General features: G+C 39.8%; 1 protein-coding gene across 1 annotated transcript; it reads right to left on the bottom strand.

The window, feature by feature from the left end:
- Window positions 1-3648: 3648 nt before the first annotated feature.
- On the bottom strand, window positions 3649-20840 carry adamts15a (ADAM metallopeptidase with thrombospondin type 1 motif, 15a). The gene is made up of 8 exons (XM_015017645.1): window positions 18799-20840; window positions 12789-12921; window positions 11784-11951; window positions 9237-9520; window positions 8984-9161; window positions 8687-8859; window positions 6509-6684; window positions 3649-6376 (listed from the first exon to the last, which is right to left on the bottom strand). Exons 1-8 carry the CDS (start codon window positions 19711-19713, stop codon window positions 5581-5583), a joined length of 2823 nt encoding a protein of 940 aa, XP_014873131.1. The 5' UTR covers window positions 19714-20840; the 3' UTR covers window positions 3649-5580.
- Between the last annotated feature and the right edge of the window lie 10 nt (window positions 20841-20850).

The following is a 20850-nucleotide window of genomic DNA, read 5'->3' on the forward strand; positions in this document are numbered from 1 at the left end:
ATTCGTTCAGATCTAGGATGTGTTATTTGAGCAGTATATATATATATATATATATATATATTATTCAAGGATGAGGAGTGGAAGGCAGAGGCAACAAAAATGATAAAAACTTTGACACACAACAGCCTCTGTCTGCGCATCTTAAGAAAAGATCTGTCCTTTTTCCATGACCTGTTATATGTTAGTTAGGCTTTAGATTTAATCAAAAGTATACGAATGTCAAGAGTTGATCAATTTTTCTATAATTGGCAGATGAATACCCAAGAATACTCAATGCCAGAATTGAAATAAAAATGTGCTAAAGTAAGAGTATGCACTCATTTTTCATCACATTTAAATTGAGACATTTTTTCTTCTCCCATCTTAAAAGCTAAATTCAAGAAACTTTTCCAACCATACATTCCTCTGATAAAGCAAAACACATCACACATGCACCAAGATGGGTGTAAATCCAGGTGAAAGGCAACTGGTCAGACAAATAAATACTTCACAGGCTCTGCTCCAGTTTCTTTCCTTATCTTCTCTTATCTAGGTCAAACTCCTGAGAGATTTTTCTTTCTTTTTTTTTTAAATGCTGCTTTCTTTCACTAATTCAAAAAAATGTCTGAAATGAGACCGCCCGCAGACTCACAGACCTATTTCTTAAAGGCAGACAGTCAGACACGTCATGTGAAAATTTCACAATTCAACGTTTCCACTTCAGCTCACAGCTGCACTCTTGGACTGGTCACAGACATGGACAGGGAGAATGAGTTCACATCACTGCTCAACCGGTGGAAAATACTTGCAGTTGCATGACTGAAATGTTGACGGTGAAACTTGTGCAATGCAAAGTGGACTTTAAGGGTTACATGGGAATTGCTGCAAGGTATGCTGGCCACCCATGCTTTATTACAACACTTGCTTGCAGATGATAGTATAAGTAACTAACATAGAAATCAAACAGGAGCAGATGATTCATGGGGGAATGAACAGATGTGTACTAGTATTGTCCAGGTCTCACACTTGCTTTGCTTCCTGGTGGTGTCAGGACTGGAGAAGGTTTCCTTCTTGAAAGAGGAGGGAAGAGCAGGACTTATGCTGTTCATGGAGAAACACTCTTCAACCTTCAAAAACAGTCTGATTCTGCAGAAATCTGGCAGTAGTCAGTGCTGTTTTCTTGTATTAGTTAATTGATCATTAAATAAAATGCCAGCTCTTTTCCGTCTATCTATAGAAAGCTTTCCAGATACACCTGGAGTCACTAAACAGTGACAGTATAATATGAGGCCCATCTGTGGAAAAATCAAGCTCCTCTGCGCCCCTGTGGTCCTACTGCCATCTGCAGAAATGCACTGCTTTTCGGTCAAAAACAACCAATCAAAGCCAAGAGGAAATGGTGAGGATTGTGGGTCAGAATGACAATTTTTTTAGTTTGCTTAGAAAAAACAACTACAACTACTGTGGTTGTTAGATGTTGAAATAAAGACTTTTAACATTCATTCCTTGAGTTATCACAAATCCCTGAAATAGATTTTCCTATGATGGATAACGTTTGATTTATTCCAGTATGTCCAGATCCACGTCTTGAAATGATCTCTTCCTTTTTCGTGCTCCTTTCTGCAATATTCATGTTTGAACTCTACAAAACCATCTTCTCACAGTCTTTAGTTAGTTCCTGATAAGCCTTAACAAGCCACAGTTGGAGATGGTTAGACCTGTCAGCCTTTCAGGAAATAAACCCGCCCAGACCAACCCACACAGAACTGCTGCACTCAACCCAGCAGATATGACAGACCCAGGACAGTCTGAGGGGCTACAGGCTGAGGAAGAGATAAGACACCGGACATGATGTCATGCCTGATAGCCGAGGAGTCCAAACCCAGAGAGCAAGGAGGTTTCATTCTGCTTCTATGGAACTGAATATGAACAAATGTAAGAGAAGACTTCTTCCTAACCTTTGACCTTTTCCCTCACAGTATCTGGAGATTGTTTTACAAAGTTTTTATGAAAGTCTAATTAAAGGTGGATGGTCCAATAGACTCTGGTCAACTGCAGGCCAAAATTGCAACTTTTGTTCGGCAACAGCTGAAACAAAACCCTTTGAAAAACTTGTTTTCGCTGCATCAAGAATCCAGGGAGACGCTTCTTCACAAGACGTAAACCAAAATGGAGTGGCATCAGATCTTATATTTTGTTGTCTTTGGAAGAAAAACATGCGACAGTTCTCCTGCCAGTGCTAGACTCGTGTGTTTGTTTTGGTTGTATTTACCCAGAATACCCTGAACTGCAGTCCGCTTCCTGCTTTTGAAGCGGTCTCACATGTTCTTGTTATTCACGTGTGCATTGGAACAGCATCGAAATTTCCTTCAACCGAACCAAGACTTTTCAGGCAGACCAGAGTTCGATTTAAATTTTAATGCACGCACTCTGGTAAAAAAACAAAACAAAAAAAAAAAAACCTACTTCCTGGGTATTTGACATTTTTATTTTGAAATGTATGTATTTTATAAAACATACATACATGGTTTTGTTTTGATAAAATGGCTTGCTCTTAGAAAAATGTATATTTTTCAAAAGTAGATCATTTGAGTAGTTCTTTCGAACAGCTCTTCGAAGTGAATGAATTCTGAACATTCGATTCCCTCCAAAGAGGCATCACTAGTAATCAATTGAATAAACATTTATATTGACAATGACTCTTTTTATTTGCATGACCAAAAGTAGACTTCCTTAACCTTATGTGTGTTATTTTGATCAGTAAAAACTTGTAAATATATTTTAGATTGACTAATAATAGCTCATAATAACACAGCAGGTTCACCCTTAATTCTGTTCGCATCTCATGGTGATTCTCTTTTCATCTTTACACGGCTACATAAATTATGATTTGGAAAAAGGTCAAACATAGCATTGACAAATAAATTAAACCTTGATCTTTTTCTCTTCCATTTCCTGGGATTTACTACAGACTGACACAGAAGACAATTTACAGCATAAAACTTCCAACACACAGGTCTGTGGTTTCTGATACTTCCTTTTGGTGCTTTTTTTTCTCTCTTTCTTTCTTTTTTTTTTTTGCTTAAATGTTGCAAAGGAATCAAGTTTAAATAAATTTTGTTTTCAGATGTAAATTTCATCACAACCTGATTCTGACAGCCTCCAAATCTGAGTTTAGTAGCCACTGCTCTAAAGTGTCTGCCAGGGTTTCTACAACCAGAAAATGCATGTTTCACCTTTTTACATTAGTAAAGAAGAGAAAAATTTAAATACCAGATCTTTCAATTAATTGCTTTATTTTGGAATAAATATGCAGAAGTCAAAGACAATTACAAATACATGTGAAAAAAAATCTTTTTGCACAGAGCTGAGAAAATGTATACATAGTATACAGTACAGCTCATGTAAGTCAATGTTTTCTTTTGCTGTACAAAGTGCAAAAGCTGATTAAGAACATAGAAAAATATAAACGACTAACACTAATTTAACATCCATATTGTAGTTGGTTGCAAGATGGATCTTACATTATAGGGTTGTTTAATCTGGCCTCTTAAAAAAAAGAAGTTCATAACAAATGGCAGGATTACATCTAGCATTCAGGAAAAACAAGTTAGCTCAGACTCTGGGGCCAGGAATAAAGATATACAAGAATAACAACATTCCCTCTGTGTTTTATTATCTTATTGACCTTAAATTATTTGCGGTTTCTGTTCCAGACAGGCTTGACGTAACAAGCTTTAGGACGCGATGACATTGAACAGTGAAGACAAATGGCAGAGGTCAAACGAAGGAAGCAGATTAATGGCTCTGCACGACAAGTCCATATTTTTCATACATGAGTGAATGTTTACCAGTTTGTATTGTGTCAGGGAAATTGAGAATTAGATTTTTATTTATTAATTTGTGTCAGGAAGATGTGTTTTCAAGAGTTGCTCTAATGATCAAACTTTCTAAAATGATATCTGACAAACACAATCAGTCGAGAAAAAGAGCTTAAAATTTGGTGGAGGAGTGAAATGACCCAAAGGTTTCTTCAGTATTTAATAACGTTTTAGCTAGTGTTACAGCTATGCACAAATAGACAAATCAGCTGAGGAGATGCAATTAAAAATTTGTTTTGAGATTTCTGAGATATGAAATACTGCTATGGATTTTTAACTAATTTATCTTTAAAAACTAGAAGAATAACAGCAAAGATATTTTTTTACAACTCAACCCTGACTTTTTTCACATTACTGGACCACATCACTAAAAGGGCAGTCATCGTAAAACTAGTTTTACTATTTAAAAACGCAGTTTAGCATTTTATGCTAACAATTAGCATGGTTAGCATTAATAACCGACTCATCAGTCTCATTGTGCATATTCAAGAGAATTTAGATCTAGATTGCCAACATTTTCAAATGTTCTAGCAGTTAAATATAATATATAAAGGATAAATATAATACTCCGGTGTATGCGGTTGGGCCTTACTGTTACCTGTTTTAAATTTTGCTCTTTCACAGCCTAAATAAACTGCAAACACTCTTAGGTTTGTCTCTCTGTGACAAAATTTTAAACACCTCAGTAATACTGAAAATAGCTAACCCTAATTCTCCTTCACTCAACACCATTACAGAGCTTATCATGGTGCTTTTACTGGTTGGAGAAAAATGCAAGTTTTTTCAGTTTCTGACTGGTCGATCGAAAATCAGGACATGTCGAGCACAAAATTAGTCAGTTCCAGTCACCAGCATCTCTTACTGAAGACATCAAATTTTGAAAAATCATGTATGAAGAATACAGACTTGATATGGAAGTACATTAGCCTTAAAGGTGTATTGAGCAATAACAGAGCACTGATCTCAAACCAATATTTTAGATTATTGGAACATGATTAACCACATAATAAAGATTTGCCTTTAAATTGCTGGAAAAAATAAAGTGTCCTATCAATGCTGTCGACAGTCATTCACCTTTTCTGATTCTGTTTAGCTGGAAACATAATTACTATATTCCTAATAAATATCTGGTGCTACAGCAGTATCTGCATAACTCTGTGAATTTTATGTTGTTTTTGTGATTAAATGAAGACACTGAGGAAACATCAAAAGTTTACCAACTGTCGGTTCAGATAATTGTGCAGATTTTTTGACACCCAGCTGACTTCACCAATAGTTTTAGGTATAGCTAAAACTCTGACGTCTGTGCAATTTAACTATTGTGACATAAAATGGATTGCAGACTCACTCTGGTAAAATAGGCTGATTGCTTAAAGATGGGCATTCTGTATCAACTAGCAGTGCAGGAAATCTATGTTTTATTTGACTTTCAAATTGCGTAGCTTTCATCAAGCCACAGCGAGGTGATTTATTTTGAAAGCCAAACTGATGTCACTGAAACTGATCTGCCAGAACTCATTCCTTGGCTGCTGCTCTTTCATGTTCTTGTTTTTCTTCTGAGCACTCTCCATTAATATCCTCTGGCAGTCCAACAATGCAGGATGCAACAGCTGAAACCACTAGATATGGTGTAATACTAGCTAGTGGGTTCGTTTTGGTTCCTTTGAAACACAGAATTTCATTTATTATTAATATTATTTTTTTAATATATAGTTTCACGTTACTGACAAGAGCTTAGGTTACAGAAGTCCAGCTCCTGAGGTTTACGTAAGCCCTTGCAAAGATCCCTGGGGAGCAGAAGCCCAGTCTGGTCTTTGCAGTGGAGAGGTCGTCTCTTGAAGCCCTTCCCACAGGTTCTGGAGCAGGGAGACCACTGCCCAATATGCCAGTCAGCACAAGGGTCTCCGCAAACCCTGGTGGCAGAGGGTCTTTGTGAAGAATCACAGTCCAGACCAGGCTTGCCATCTGATTTTAGACACTGCACCATCCTCCTCTGGAAACCACGGCCGCAGGACACTGAGCACTCTTCCCAGGGCGCAGATATCCATTTGCCGACAGGCGCATTCATCTTGCTGTAAGAGCTTTTAAGATTGTCTTCCTCGTCCTTCTTCATTTCGTCTTTTGTCAGGACGCTGTTCTCCGAATTTGCACGCTCCCCCTTCTTCAGCATTTTGTCTTCCTTGGTCTGACGGTGAAGGTAGAAGGAGTAGCGTATGCGAGGAGGTGTTATCTTGCCTGCACACAGCACTTCCACGGTCAAGGCCTCTCCTAGGGGATTCACGGCATGCAGGGTCTCGGAGAGGCCGGTGGTGCCGCTGTAGCGCAACAGGCTGTTGTTTACAATGATGTCTCTCTCGCCAGCGGACACAATATAATTCCCATTGAGAAGGTAATGCCCCTTGCTGTTCTTCACTGCCAAGTAGTTGTCATCACCCATCATTCCCTTGTAGCCTCGCTGACGGATGTCCACATTGGCAGCACCCACTGGCAACATGACAACGAAGTTGTAGCCGTGCCTGCATGCCAAAACATTTATAGTCAATGAGTGCTTTTGTCAAGGGTGAAGCTAATGAAGTTCTGCTGAAGTGAGAGTGGGAAAAAAGGCAGGGACGAGAGTCCCTTGGAGGCACGTCACTGGTTTTACTCACACAGGCTTGGTGAAGAGTCCCGACACCTTCTTGCAGCTCTTGTTGTCGCCTCCACAGATTCCACACTTATCAAACTTCTTTGTGGAGCCAATTACTCTGTCACATCCAGCTTTGATGCACTTTCCTTGGACACAAACGCCTGTGGAGTCTGGCGAGCATGGAGTCCCATCAACAACCTGCATTATACAAACAGAAATCAAGGTCAAATTTCTATACTTAATAAGCTACGTTAAGTGCAACTCTTATGTCAATAAGAGCAAGAAAAGCTATTCTATTAAAAGATAAGTCTAATACGCTGTTGTCCTGTCTTAAGACACGTTTCCACTACTTCAACCATTCCCAAGGTAGATTATTATCCCCAGTGTTTCCACAGCATTTACCAGTGTACAGAATGTCATATGTAACCAGAGAAAGTCCCCAATCCATAAGTTGTACTTTTGTACCTAGCAGGAACCTTTCAATTGAGTTTTGCAGAGGAAGACCACCAACTTTTTAAATAAGTGGAAATTTTTTCAGCTTTGTAAGTACAAGTTTACATTCCTCTACTAGCATTAGCTGCAACACATTTTAAACCACTGATGTGTGTTTACAAGTAAAAACAACTCGCAGTCTGGTGGGTCACTGACAAATTTGTTCAATCATTTGCCAATCAAATGCTTATCTGGTAAGCTCTAGTGAAAGTTTACATCATTTCAGTTATGGACTTATTTACATAATTATTCATGTATTACGCTGCTCATCTGTGTGGAAGATTTAAGCTCCTTTGACACAAGGCTTTATTTTATGTAAATGTCTGTGAATCTTAAGTGATTATAATTTTAAAGAGTGAACACTGTGAAGAACAACACATGGAGTGAGTGGTCAGAGCTGCCTCTTCTTTTCTATCCCCTTTAGTAATTAACACAGTCTGTAATAACTCTGTAAGTTATAAAGTGCAATTGCTGTGACAAAATTATGAGTCATAGCTTTATTGCAGAAAATCCCAGTTTATAATTCTGCATTTGCAGCCTCTTTTCCACTCTCACCCACTGAGGGAGACCTTGGCAAAAGTGAAGTAGGAGGAGTTCATGCTTAGCATCTGCTGATGTAATGAATCTGTTTTGGACTCCAAAGTGGAAACACTCACAAAAGAAAGTCTGTCAGGATGATGTACATTTCTATCCCAATTTTATTTTTCTTTCTCCTGTGAACTCTAATCCTTTTTGAACTGACTCCAACACACCAATTTATGCTGTAGGATTAGCTGTTGGGGGAGAAAAAAAGAGTATATTTTCATTAATCTCATGTCTCTGTGGGTAAAATATCCAGTGGTAACTCAGAGCTTTACTCCTTCAAGGCCTGAGAGCTGGAGAGAGGAGTGAACTCACTGCTGCTGCTCACTGGACGCCCTGCTGTTGTCCCTCCATTGCCTTCCTTCTTTTGACGTTAAGATGGATGTGTTATGCAGAAATCTTCACATCCCTTACATGTTTTTTCACGTTTTGTGACACAGCAACCAGAAGTTTCTATGTCTTATTGGTACAGTGCATATAAAAACCTTTTGGATGTTTTATCCTCTTTGCTGCTTTTACAAGTCAATCATGACCATCACTTTTTTTTTTTTGGTCAAAAGAAAATTGCAAACAAAATTTTATCAAAGTCAAAACTGATTTCTTGAAAATTATACACTGTATTTTATGTGATAGGGCAATAAAAGGTAGCGAAGTGGAAGGCAGTGGTAATGTATTTACATACAAAAATCCAGCTGATAAAATCAGAGAAGCAGCCTAGTGGCCCATGGTAACTCTGGAGGAGCTGCAGAAATTCACAGCTCAGGTTGGAGAATCTGTTAATAGGACAAATATTATCCCAGAAATCTAGCTTTATGTAAGAGTTGAAGGGAAAGCCGTGTGGAAACTAAGTGGTTCAACATTGCACATCACTGTGCTCACCATTTTGAAACATGCTGCTTACATGACAAAATGAGCGAAAGTTCAATTTAAATGGTTTTGAAAGACAATGCACTTATCCTAACCCTTAAAATAAATATATATGTATTTTAAATTAAAACCTGAAGTATTATTTGTCCCATGAGTTACTTTATCAACAGTTTGTTCTAAATTTTGTTCAACAGGAAAATTAATCTAAAAAAATAAAGTAATAAAATAAAGTACAAGAGTAAGTCCAGTGTCTGCTTACCTTGGGAGACAGTACATAGAAGTAGCCAGTTCCGTTCGCCCTGCAGATGAGTTTGCATCTGTCCTTTGCTGAAACTCCGGAGTATTTTGGCACCCACACCACAGACTGGGCAACATGGTTACTGCTGAAAGTCTGGCCGGAGGTCTCGCACTGCTCTTCTCGATAAGCCTTATCTACACAAAGAGATGGACGAGGACAGAAAGGCAGAGATGAAGCTGCTGTTGGCCATGGCTAACATTGGACTGGATTTTCAGTTCAGACTTTCGTTGTTAAAAATTTTCTTTGAGTGACTCCCACCTGTCTCAGGGCAGCGGTTGAGGCTGCAGGAGCGATATTTGACCCGCACTCCTTGGCAGTATTTGCCCCCATTTGAAGGGGCGGGGTTGTTACATTCCCGTTTAGACAGCTGGACCCCGCTTCCACATGTGCGGGAACAGGAACCGAATGGACCCCACTTACCCCAACGACCATCCAGCTGAAAGAATAATATCCATTAATCACACCCTGTTGTCCACTGATGAGAGTTAGTGAATCCTCCCTTCAGTCGCACCTTCACAGTTTGTAGCTGTCTGTCAGAGCAGACGCCTCGATCGCAGACCTGCCCGTCGCCACAGCGGGTCCCGTCTGCCCAGGGGAAATGCCGAGTCATACACACCAGATGGCCGCTGGACTTCCCTGTGCACCACAGTCGGCTGCATGGCGGCTGGAGGAAAGGGCACGGCTTGGAGCCTTCCCCGAAGGCGAGCTCACACTGACGGTCGAGGTCATAGGAGGAACCGGGCAGAACGTCTGGAAGAACTAATGTTTTCTGAGGCTGGTCGAGCAAACAGTCCCCTACAAGACAGAAGCTTTGGTAGTTAGTAAGAGTAAGTGAGTGAGACAATTTTAGAAACAAGATCACTTTTTGAAAAACTGCATGTTAAGGTCAGAACTTTATCTTCATCATAAAACATGGCAGAGTGAGTATCATGTTTGTGCCAGCTTTGCTATGTTAGGTCATAATAATAATACAGTATGAAACAGTTAAATCACTATTGGATCCCAATTAAATAACTTTGCATACTTTGGTTTGCCATTGTCTTTTGTCTCTAACTAATAAAAATGGATTTGGTGTGGCCGATTATAAAAAAGTAGATGAAATTAAGCTGTTTTCCCAGATAATGGGACTAAAGTTTCCTCAGCTGTTATCACAAAGCAGTATGTTTTAGTCATGAGGTCTTATTGTGCAGATCTTGTTATATTTAACTGGTACAATCATTTTTTTCAGCGAGGTTCATCACTGGCAGATTTTTTGCCTAAAAGATTTGCTTTCTCTCCGGTTCACACAAACAGACTTTTCGTAGAAAAGATGAAAGAAATTAGTCCTAAAAGCACATTCCAAAAGTCAATCACATAGAGGTCAACTTAAAACATGCTCACTCCTTCTCTACTAAACACAACAGTGAAATCATTGTGCTCGTTATCTTTCCACATCTTTCTTTCCTTTGTCCTCACCCTGTTCCCACTAAAATCCAAATTTAAGATCGAGATGTGACTGACTGAAACGAAAGAGTAATGACAGTCATATAAAATGCACACTAAAATGTTTTATTTTGAGCCTAGCTCTGCTTTAGCCATGCTCAATATCTACTTTTGAACTCTGGTAAACTTTATTGTTATATCAACTCCTGCTAATGTAGAGAAAGTATTTTGCGTCTTTAATTTTCAATTCCTGCCAAACATCAATGGTTTCTGAACCTTCTGCTACAAAACTTTGTAGATGTCAGTAAATTTTTAACAAAAAAAATATAGAAAACAATGCAATCCATACTTATTATCCCTGTAATAATTGCTTAGCTTTTTTTTTTGGGGGGGGGGGTTGCTTTGTTGGGGGGAAATTGCACCTCTACAGCCATCCTGACTCTAGCACATTCATAAGTTCCCCTAAAGACCCACCAGCCCACCCTTGTTGCTCAACATGCAGAAACATTTTGACCAAACGTGGTTAGACTTTTTTGTGATACGGGTTTGAAATTAAAGGCAGCTTGTAAATTATGCAAAGATCAAAGCACTGTTACACTAGATACAGATGACACACGAGAACTTTCCAAGTAATGGGGTACTTTAAGAAGGTGGTTTTGATTCCTTAGAATCGTCCACAACTTCTCCTTGTGGGTAATCTTTGCATCCAAAAGCAGTTTTGTGCTGAGGGGGAAAAAACCTCAGCTGTTGCATTCTGTTGTTCAGAATGCAACAGCAGTCTGAACTGCTGTGCATTCCTACTATAAAGCTAAATGGATAAGCAGCAGCTGGCGGTATATTTGTTTCATTCCATTTCACAGCAAATTTGGCAGAGAAACCAGACAAATTAGCTGATGGCTAACTGCTATATATACACTCACTCTACACCCAATAAACTGAACCGCTCCTCTTCCTTCCTATTCTCCCTCTGAAGAGCAAAGAAAACAATATCTGTGTAGCGAAATGAGCAGGTAGCATTATTCTGGAAACATCCATCCATTTGTGGCAACAGCTTTTAAAAGTTAGTGTGAAGAGAACAGGTTGCAACAATGTCCTGAAATAAAAGACGTTTTTAGTTGTGTTAAGAACGACTGTTAGTCTTTCTCACAGATTTACATTGTGTTTCGAAAATGGAGGTGAAGAAAAACTAAAGATGTTTGCCTATTTGTAGTGAACCTGTATGGGAAGCGTTGGGCAGAGCCATCTCGTCTCCAAACCACAGCGGTGGCTCTCGCAAAGCCAAACCCTGTAATTTGGGACACATGTGGGTGCAGTTTTAAAATAAAAGTTTTGCGTTCCTCTAAGGCTGGGTCCTGTGGTTTGGCCTGGTTGGCAAACAATCTGCATCCCAAATGTATGAATTGCTTTTTTTTTTTTTTTTTTTGCAATTTTCCTCTGAGCTCAGTAATAGAAAAGGTTTGGCTGACGCAAGACTAGAAACCCAGTGTCTGATGTTTGTTTAGTAAAAACTCCTGTTGTCTTGAGGAAAAGCATAAGAAAAAGTTTTCACTCGCATACCTAAAGGTCGAATCTTAATGCGGTTCAATTCAAACACATTAACACTTCAAGATATTAGAAATATGATCGAGATCCTCACCATGTCCGCTGTCCAGAAACTCTGTGATGATGGCAGCGCTGCAAGGAGACCAGGGACTGGTGCGGTTGATCTGGATGAGCGTAGGGGACATCATGTGGTTTTCCTGCAGCTTTCCAAACACGTCTTCACAGGCCTTCACGTTGTCATGTGGCATGTTGAACACATGGCCTGTTGAACACATGTCAGATATCTGTTATACATAAAGTGCCTTGCAAAAGTATTAAGGTCAATTGGAGGTCTTTGCATTTTGTCATGTTGCAACCACAAACGTCAGTGTGTTTAATTAGAGTTTTATGACATAAAGCAGCACAAAGCAACGCATAATTGTGAGGTGGAAAGTTTAGGATTGCTGCCCTGCTGGGAGGTGAATAGAAACTTCATCTTCTAACTGGTTTTCTTCCAGTTCTGCCCTGAAGCTTCATCTGTCTTCCCATCTACTCTGATTAGCTTCATAATCCCAGCTGCTGAGAAAAATCCACGCAACATGATGCTGACACCACCATGTCTCCCACTGGGGATGATGTCTTTAGTGTGATCTGCAGTGTTATTTTTGCTCATATGTTAAAAAGTAAAAAAAAAAAAAAAACGTCATTGACTCAGAGCAGCTTCTTCTTCTACAACTTTCTCTCTATCCTGTCTTGGTGTTTACTAATGTTCTCTGATAACTTTCTAGAACAGCTGGATTAATAATTTAAAAATTAAATCCTACACAGGTAGACTGGTTTTCTAATTAAAAGGAAATTAGTCAGCGCATTTGATTGAGGGGTATCAGAGTAAAGGGACTGAATGAAAATGCATACCACATTTTCAGAGTATTATTTAATATGTTGTTTATTTCATAACTATGCAGCAGCTTGTGTTGGTCTATCAGATAAAACCCCAATCAAAATGTGACAAATCGTGATTAACTACAGCAGATATCAGTCATTTTTGGAGGACAAAACCGTCTGACTGCTCTCAACACACGTGTGTTTTGGACGAAGCCGTGTCAGAACCGGATATTACCGAGCTCATGAGCAGTGGTGAAGGCCGAGGGCAGGCCGTCGTCTTCGATGACAGAGCAGCTCCTCTTCGGGTCGCACATGGTGCCAACGTCTGCCATGCCGAGAGTGTCGCAGGTGGAGGCTCCACAAAGATCCTGCATGAAAACAGCAACACGTCTGAGCAGGGCAAGGGGGGGGGCAAACACAAGCCAAGCAAGAGAATCGCTTGCATTAGCAGATTTTTCGGCCACGTAGACGCACTGGAAACCTGTAGTAAACAATCAGGAGCTAAGGAGTAATGTCAGAAGTGGAACCCCATGAGTTATTATTATTTTCCTTCTAATGCTGTACCAAAAATGCAGCACGAGAAGCAAAGCTGAAATGAGGAAGAAATACGATGCCTGGCTCCGTTGTAGGAAATATGCTTCCAAAGGAATATCGGCATGGCTTGCCAGATGGTTACTGTGTAATTAAGGTATAAACATTGGATTTTAAAAAAGCTGCGCCTGTCGCACTTTAAATTATATTTCTTGGAACATTAAGGCATAAATTCAATTTGAAGAAGCAAAATTGGTATGAAAACATGGCAACAGATTACCAGATGAAACAGCTTATGGCGCTGTCGCCAATCATCAATCCGTGTTTGAAAACAACTAGAACAAAATGTTTGAGCCAAACTCATGAAAAGGACACTACATACCAGAAAAATATAGTCCATAGAATTTCAAAATCATCTTGGATCAACAATCCACCACAATGTCCAGTGCCATATTGGATTACTGTCAGCTTTTTAAACCCTTGAACAATTTGCTGCGAAGTGGAAGAAACCGAATATAAAACGCAGAACCCCACACAGGCCTGAAGAGCCAAAGTTAAAACATTATATCAGCAAGTACAGTTAAGCTCAAAATTATTCATACTGCAGTAATCACTTAATTTTGCCACAATGTTTCTTCTGCCTGGAGTTAAAATTTACATTTTGTCCTAACTTGAACCCTATGGAGAGATTAGGATGATGGCAAGGAGGCCTTCCGACCTCTATCACTTAAGATAAAATGTCAAAAACCAGAAAAAACATCATCTCAGCCATTGTGCTGTAATTTCACTGAAGATGATTCCTCTGATTATGGAAACGCGTGTTTTAAATTCATATCAGAAGCAGACTTCTTGACTTTGCAGTGAAACCACGACTGACAGTCTTAAAGAAATATCATGACCGAGTATGATGCCATTACTCTTAAAGTAGAATGATGTTATTCAAAAAGTGGGAATATTAAAGATGATTTAGGCTCTTTTTATGGTCTCTGTGTTAGGAGCTGTGCTCTGGAGACTTGGAAAAGACCCAGTAATGCTCAGTATTGCCTTTCACCACCCAGTCTTTAAATCTTCCTGGTGAGAAACAGTGTTTAGAGCACACCGTCTTCTATGAGGTAACTGTCCCAACCTATAATATTTCCATGCCAGAGCTGTTTCCAGTTGACCCATTTCTCCATTGCCGAAGTTTTAAAACCCAATACTTGACTGTGTGTCCGTTTCAAACCTGAAACCCATAATCACAGGACTTTTTTTCAGCATCGGTTGCCACAAACAGCTGCCCACCTGCCCACCTGCCCTCCGCACTCCTCACAATCACCAAAGTCCTGTGGCAGCCGGCATACGCCACCGTCTGACCACGTCCAGCCCTGAAAATCCTGGGATGAGCTAAATGCGAACACAAAACCCGGTGCCAAGTGAAGACCTTGAGTGCTATGACAAATATTTCCAAGAGTAAACCGTAGAAACCACGGTTGTTGGCCAGTAAAAATCTAGTCCAGATGTGCTAATGTGTATCGTTGACATGTGAAAATTTGGGCCAGCTAAGCAGAAGAATAAGAAATAACATAGCAGGAGAGAAGAAATTGCCATATTAGGGAGTTAGTTCTTTGCTATGACTTAATTCGCCCCACTGGTGTAGATTTTTGCTTTTTTTTTGTATTCAAAAACAAACACCTCAAACTAGAAATATGTTAAAGCTGTTGATTCCTCTCTTAATGATCACAGTTTCTTCCTTTTTTGTGCATAAATATGTGGCCCTGCTGACAGGATCAAAGAGGTTTGATTGTCCAGTCTGTGTAAATTTTGTGAATTTGGAGAAGGGTTGTGTTTTTGTGGGGCTGTTTTTCAGGACTGTGGGGCCCTTAAATGTTTTAAAAAGCTAACTGATCTTTGTATAACCAAAGCAGGAGCTGTGTTCACATTCTCCACAAAAGGTTGGGATTACTCCAGATGTGTGGGTTGGATTATGTCAGGGCTATTCCTTGTCTTCAGTCCTGTTTGTCTCGGTGGATCTCTAGAGATCTTTGCTATATCTCTAGATATAGCAAATATCTAGAGATATATATAATCTGTTTTTAGCAGATTATGTGGCTCGTTTGGCATTTTTAGATAATGCCCTTCAATGCTTTCTTGTTCTGAAGTGATGGGAGATGGACAGATAGATTTGGACTTTGTTGGGGTGCTTTCTCTCTCAGCCCTTCCAAGAGGCAATAAAATAAAATACCATAAGCTATTAGCTATGGTGCAATACCTCTCCCAGGGGAAAAACCACAAATTTATGGTTCGATTTAATCTCTTGGCTGCTTTTGTACAGTCATCAGACTGTGTAGCATAATGACACGAGTAATTTTGCAACATTCTTTTAACGGCAATCATGCCATTAGCAGGGTTTGAGCCCAAACCACAGTTGCCTCTGGACAACATCAAGTTGGTCTTCATAAAACCTGCAAAATTACTCTATCGGTTAGTTAACAGCACACAATGGAAGAGACTTTAATACCAAATAAATGTTATGGTAAACAATAAAAAACACACTGACTAAACTTTACAGTCAACACTGACAAGGATCGACAGAAGACGCTCCAAATGTTGCCCTTGTGAAAGAAGATATGTGGAAAATCTAAATTGTAGGGTATCTAGAGCTACACTTCAAAATTTTCTTAGTCTCTTGGGAGGGGAAGTAGCAAATTTCCCAAATTTTGTTCAGTATCTTGGAAAAAATATTCATGCCTCAAACATGAGTGTGATATGTTAGGATTTTAGGTGACAAAACAAACCAGGTACCGCATAAGATGCAAAATGATGAATGTTATTCAGATTTGACTGACAAAAGCCATGCTGTGGGGAAGCTCTTTTTGGTGATGGGAAGAAGGAGGAAGTGAAATACAGGCGAATTCTGGAAGAAAGCTACAATGAAATAGTTTGACCCACAGATGTCAAACTGTGATACACCCTTCTGGGCAGTCTTTCCTGTTACTCAGAGGAGGCCCAATTATTTGCAGAAAAAATAGACAAGTTGTGCATAATTGCCAGTTAATAAGCCCCAACAGACAGAAGATTTGTTTAAACATGAGATTTGGTCACCAGTCTAACTCCCATTACTGGAACAAGACATTCACAATGTACTTTTCAGCATTTTCTACTTTTAGACATTGTAGCAATTATCTTGAATAAAGAAGTATGTGAAAGATCTGACAAGACACAAGATGACTGAAAAGCATATCAACTACTGTTGTCAGTTATAAATGCATGCAGTTATATTGGATTTTCCATCAGAAACCTCTGAATTTTCCCAAGGTGATTCTGACTTCAGTTTTTAAGCTAAGAACTGATGTGCACAGATGTTCTCCATCTAATCTGACAGTGCTTTGAGTTATTTTTGAAGAGAACCGTGGAAACAATTCGAGTTACTGAAAGTGCAAAAAGAACAAAAATATTTTCCTTCCCCTTTGCAAATGTTTGCTGCTTTTTTTCTTGCTCTATAAAATGAAATCCCAATAAAATGCATTCAAGTTTGTGGTTGGAATGTGACAGAGAAGCTGGAATTGAATTAGAAATGTCCTGCTTCCATGCCTTAAATGGTAAAACATGTTGAGTTACAACCAATTCCTGATCATATTTGGGAAGACTTCTTAAAACTGTCCTTCGAATTGATTTGATTGTATAAAAGCTATCCAAATTGAAAACTGATATTGCTTTCTTTTGGTCATAACTATACACAAAATGTACAAGAATATTGGTATAATTTTGATCAAAACCTAAGGTTTTGTTTGAGCTAAAACATTTTAAGCAGGTTTTGTGCATACTGTATATGTATATGAATAATTTTCTTCAATTTCTGAACATTTAAGTTGCTGTTAATGGTTTGTACAAGAAGTCTCTTGTAAATGCTGCTTTTTGTGCTTGTAACAGTCCTTGATTAAAACAGATGAGGTCACTGAAAGACATCCTTACTGAAACAGAGCTGGAATCCCTTGTCGCCTGCCTTCCTGCTTTATATAGCAAATTGTATCCACATTACTCATTGTGGGCTGGCCCTGTGCACTTTATTAGGGTCATCTGAACTGGCTGGGTAGTTTGTAATGTCAGCTGCGGAGCCAAAACAATCCGGATTTTATAAAATACCTAAGTGTGGAACCGGAGCAACCTTTTCGAGTTCCGCGCTCTAGAGACTAAGGGAATGTGGTGCAGAATCAACACAGCACAGATAATGAATGCGAGAGGAAGTTTACGTCAGTCACGATGGTGTGTTGTAAAGATCCAAGCTGTGTGAGCTGTCTGCAGCTGTGCAGAGTTGCTTGTTCCTGACTCGGAGCAAGCAGATGGGGCAAATACGCTGAAGGATGCGACTCTGATCAGTTCCCTAACCGATTCGGTCTTCCCTTCAGGGGCCGGTTTAATGAGGCGCAGGCAGAATGGTGGGCAGGGCTGGAAAAACCCCAGCTGGAGGAGAATGGGAAGGGCTGAAAGAAACAAGATGCTTCCAACAAGTGCATCCCTGAGGACACTGACGTTCAATGTTTGGCAAAAGTCAGAACTATACCAAAGCTCACAGCAGAAGTGGCCAAAAGTAATTCAACACCTTATATTGCATTTGGCTTTTGATTCTGGATGGAGCTGCTTTTGGATGGATCCTATTTTACTTTAGATGAAAGCGTGGCAAAGTGTCTCTCATGTCCTAGAGATGATGTCTCAGTATAGGAAGCTAGTTATAAATGGTTTAAAATTTGTACTAACATAGTGTTTGTTCTATGAGGTTTACATCGATGTTGGAGGTGGGTTGTGACTATTGACAAAGATGGGAATTGTGTTTCAGAGCTGACCAAAGAACCGACAAGGCTGATTTTGTCAGGAAGACTGCCATGCATGTGAAACATGCCTGTGTGCATACATTCTTTTGCTTTCATTTAAATCTGAAAACGTAGGTATGCATTTTTGTTTTTAGCCCCCCAGAGTCAATACTTCACAGAGCCACCATTTGTCATCTTGCAGCTTCAGGTCTGTTGGTGTATGTCTTTACTTGTCTGTCCTTTCTTCTTCACAAAATAACTTGAGCGTAGTCAAATTAGGTGTAGGACGTCCGTGTACGTAAATTTTCCAAGTGTTGCTACAAATGCACAAATGGATTTTGGCCTGGGTTTTGATTAGGCCACATAAACACATGAATATGACTCCATTTAAGGCTCTTCATTGTAGTTCTAGTTGTTTAGGATCAGTGCAGGAAGATTAAGCTCCTCCTTTTTCTGAAGGACTTTTGCAGCCTCTAGCATATTGTTTTTCTGAATTCATCTGAATCTAGGTCAGTGTATCTTCCCATCAACTCTGGCGAGTTTTTCTGCTCCTGCTTAAAAGAAACATCTCCACAGGATCATGCTGCTACCACCAAGTGTTACCATGGTGATTGTGTGTTCAGGGCAATGTGCAGTGTGTGCATGGCACCTTGCTGCTGTGTTTCTTTGTCCTACATTGCATTTTATTTAGGGATAACACACTAAATGAATAAATAGTTAAACAATTTTCAACAATTTTTTTAAAAATAGTTTCACATAATGTTTTTCTTACTTTATATCATTTTAATGTGCAAATAAACAACTTGTTTTGGTCTAACATATTAGATTCCAAAACATATATAAACATATGCATATATATTGGGGGAAAAAAGAGGTTATAAGGTGTAAATACTTTTTCTCGCCTTATTGTGAAATATGCTATCTTACCTGTCTAGTAAAGAGAATAGCTGTGTCCCAGTAGTCCGGGTGCTTGTCGTTGTGTTTGTTCATCTTCTTTTGCCAGGTGCAGAAGTTACGCAGAGTCATGGCTGCGTTCCCGGACACTTTGGGACCTTTGTCCTCCTCGGATATAATCACGATCTTCACCACGGTGATGCTGATGGAGTTGAGGATGCTGGGGTGCCTGTACAGCCTCGCTGCGACCGACATCAGCGTCAAGAGGTAGTGCTTCAGGTCATCTCCGTGGAAGCTCAGCATGGACTCGTCCGCAGCCACCAGCGTCTCCACGTACCGGGGGACAGACGCGAACCTTTTAGCTCTGCCCATCTTCTTCAGCATCGTTTCGGTCACATTGTTGAGGTCCGTCGTCTGCTTGTATTTCTGCAGGGATTGCGCATCTAAGGGGCTCAGATCGCTCTCCACCGCGCACCTGGAAGTAGAGTTCTGCCTGAGGTCGTTGCTGGGTCTGCGTCGGACGATGTGCGCGTCTTGTGCGCTCCGGGTGTCATTGCGCACCGGGCGGATGAAATATTCCCAACCCTGGAAGCCAAAGGCACCATTCAAACCCTTGCAGAGGCTTAAAGCAGCATATGAACCTCTGTCACCGTTCACATGTCCAGAGTAAAAACACCCTCTCAAGTCAGTGCTGACATCAGTGTTGGAGAACCAAAACCCGTCTTGGACAGAGATGGAGGGAGCAATGAAATCTGAATCTTGCTGTAAATCGATCACTAATTCTTGCTGGAAAGCCTGTATCTTCATGACACGCTTTCTAACACTGATATCCAAGTCGTTGTTAAAATCATCCCTGTCGTCATCCAGCCTAATCGGAAAGCAAATCTCACTTTCCATGCATCGAATAAATTTAACAAAGTGGAGGAGAAAAACTGTCCTGACAAACATGTCGATGTTTGCATCAAGTGAGGAATGCTATGACCAACAGAGCAAAGAAAACTAAGCTGAATGTAAGATCTCAGCGGAAGCGGAAAAGTGCACAGATAAGGGTAAAGAGCATTATCCAAAGCGCAGAGCTCTAACACAAAGCCACCGGTCGTACAAGTTCACTCAGAGTAAACTCCTCCCGGTCATGATCCATTTTCATGTTCCACCTGTAAGCGCTGAGGCGACCGCTGCTTTCTGAGGACGGAGCAATTCTGTCATATGTTAAAATATGCACACACAATCTCTCCTTTACCGGGGGCAGTCTCTGGAGGCGCTCATTGGATGTACAGTTCAGATGAGGACTTCATCTGCAGTTCCTCACAACTCTGTAAATACCTTCTTTTCTCGACTAAAGTTAGATTATACTTAAATGTTCTGGACCGATTTGAATATCCTTTAAACTGAATTAGATTTATATAACTGGAAATTACATAGACCTACCTTGAAATTACAATTGCGGTGAATTGATGCTATGTACATAAACATAACTGATTCTATATACTTATCTACAAGGAGTGTAATACATTTGTTACGGGTGGGGGAAAGAGACATATTTAAAAAGATCTTGTCTAAACATGCAAAGCATCACAAATCTACTATTGTAACCTGCTTCTATGGGAATTTGTCAGTTGGCAGCATAAATTATAGGGACCTGAATATGGTAAGTATCACTAACTGCAAAAGCCAAGACGCGCTTGCTGTTCGGATAAAACACTTGCGCCCTCTAGCGAATAGCTGAGTAAATAGATGCTCTTCGGTTTTTGTTTGCTAAATCCACGTTGCAGTTGGCACAAAGGGAGGCTGGGCGGAAGAAGATAGGTACACGAGCAGGCCTGCTGCAATTTTAAAGCAATTAATAATATGACCATTACAGAATAATAAAACTGTTATCAGTCATTCAATCACTTTATGTATAATATTATTTATTCAGTCCATTCCAAAGTGTTTGACTGAGGTTAAAGCAGACCCTTACATAAGAAATGATGAAACTAAGTTAAAAACTAAGAAAACCTTGATCATATTTATAATAAGACAATAGAGAATTTCAATATTTCTTATTAGAAAAAAATGCAAATGGAGGCTAAGTTTTTTCTATAT

This window comes from Poecilia latipinna, unplaced genomic scaffold (genome assembly GCF_001443285.1).
Source record: "Poecilia latipinna isolate Pla-1442-1.1 unplaced genomic scaffold, P_latipinna-1.0 Scaffold2170, whole genome shotgun sequence".
NCBI classification, from domain to species: domain Eukaryota; kingdom Metazoa; phylum Chordata; class Actinopteri; order Cyprinodontiformes; family Poeciliidae; genus Poecilia; species Poecilia latipinna.

Coding starts and splice junctions, on each gene's coding strand:
- adamts15a (XM_015017645.1), bottom strand. CDS start 19,713: ATGTTTGTCAGGACAGTTTTTCTCCTCCACTTTGTTAAATTTATTCGA. Junction 12,922..18,798: donor CTATTCTCTTTACTAGACAG/GTAAGATAGCAT, acceptor GTTTTCATGCAG/GATCTTTGTGGAGCCTCCAC. Junction 11,952..12,788: donor CACCACTGCTCATGAGCTCG/GTAATATCCGGT, acceptor TGTGTTCAACAG/GCCATGTGTTCAACATGCCA.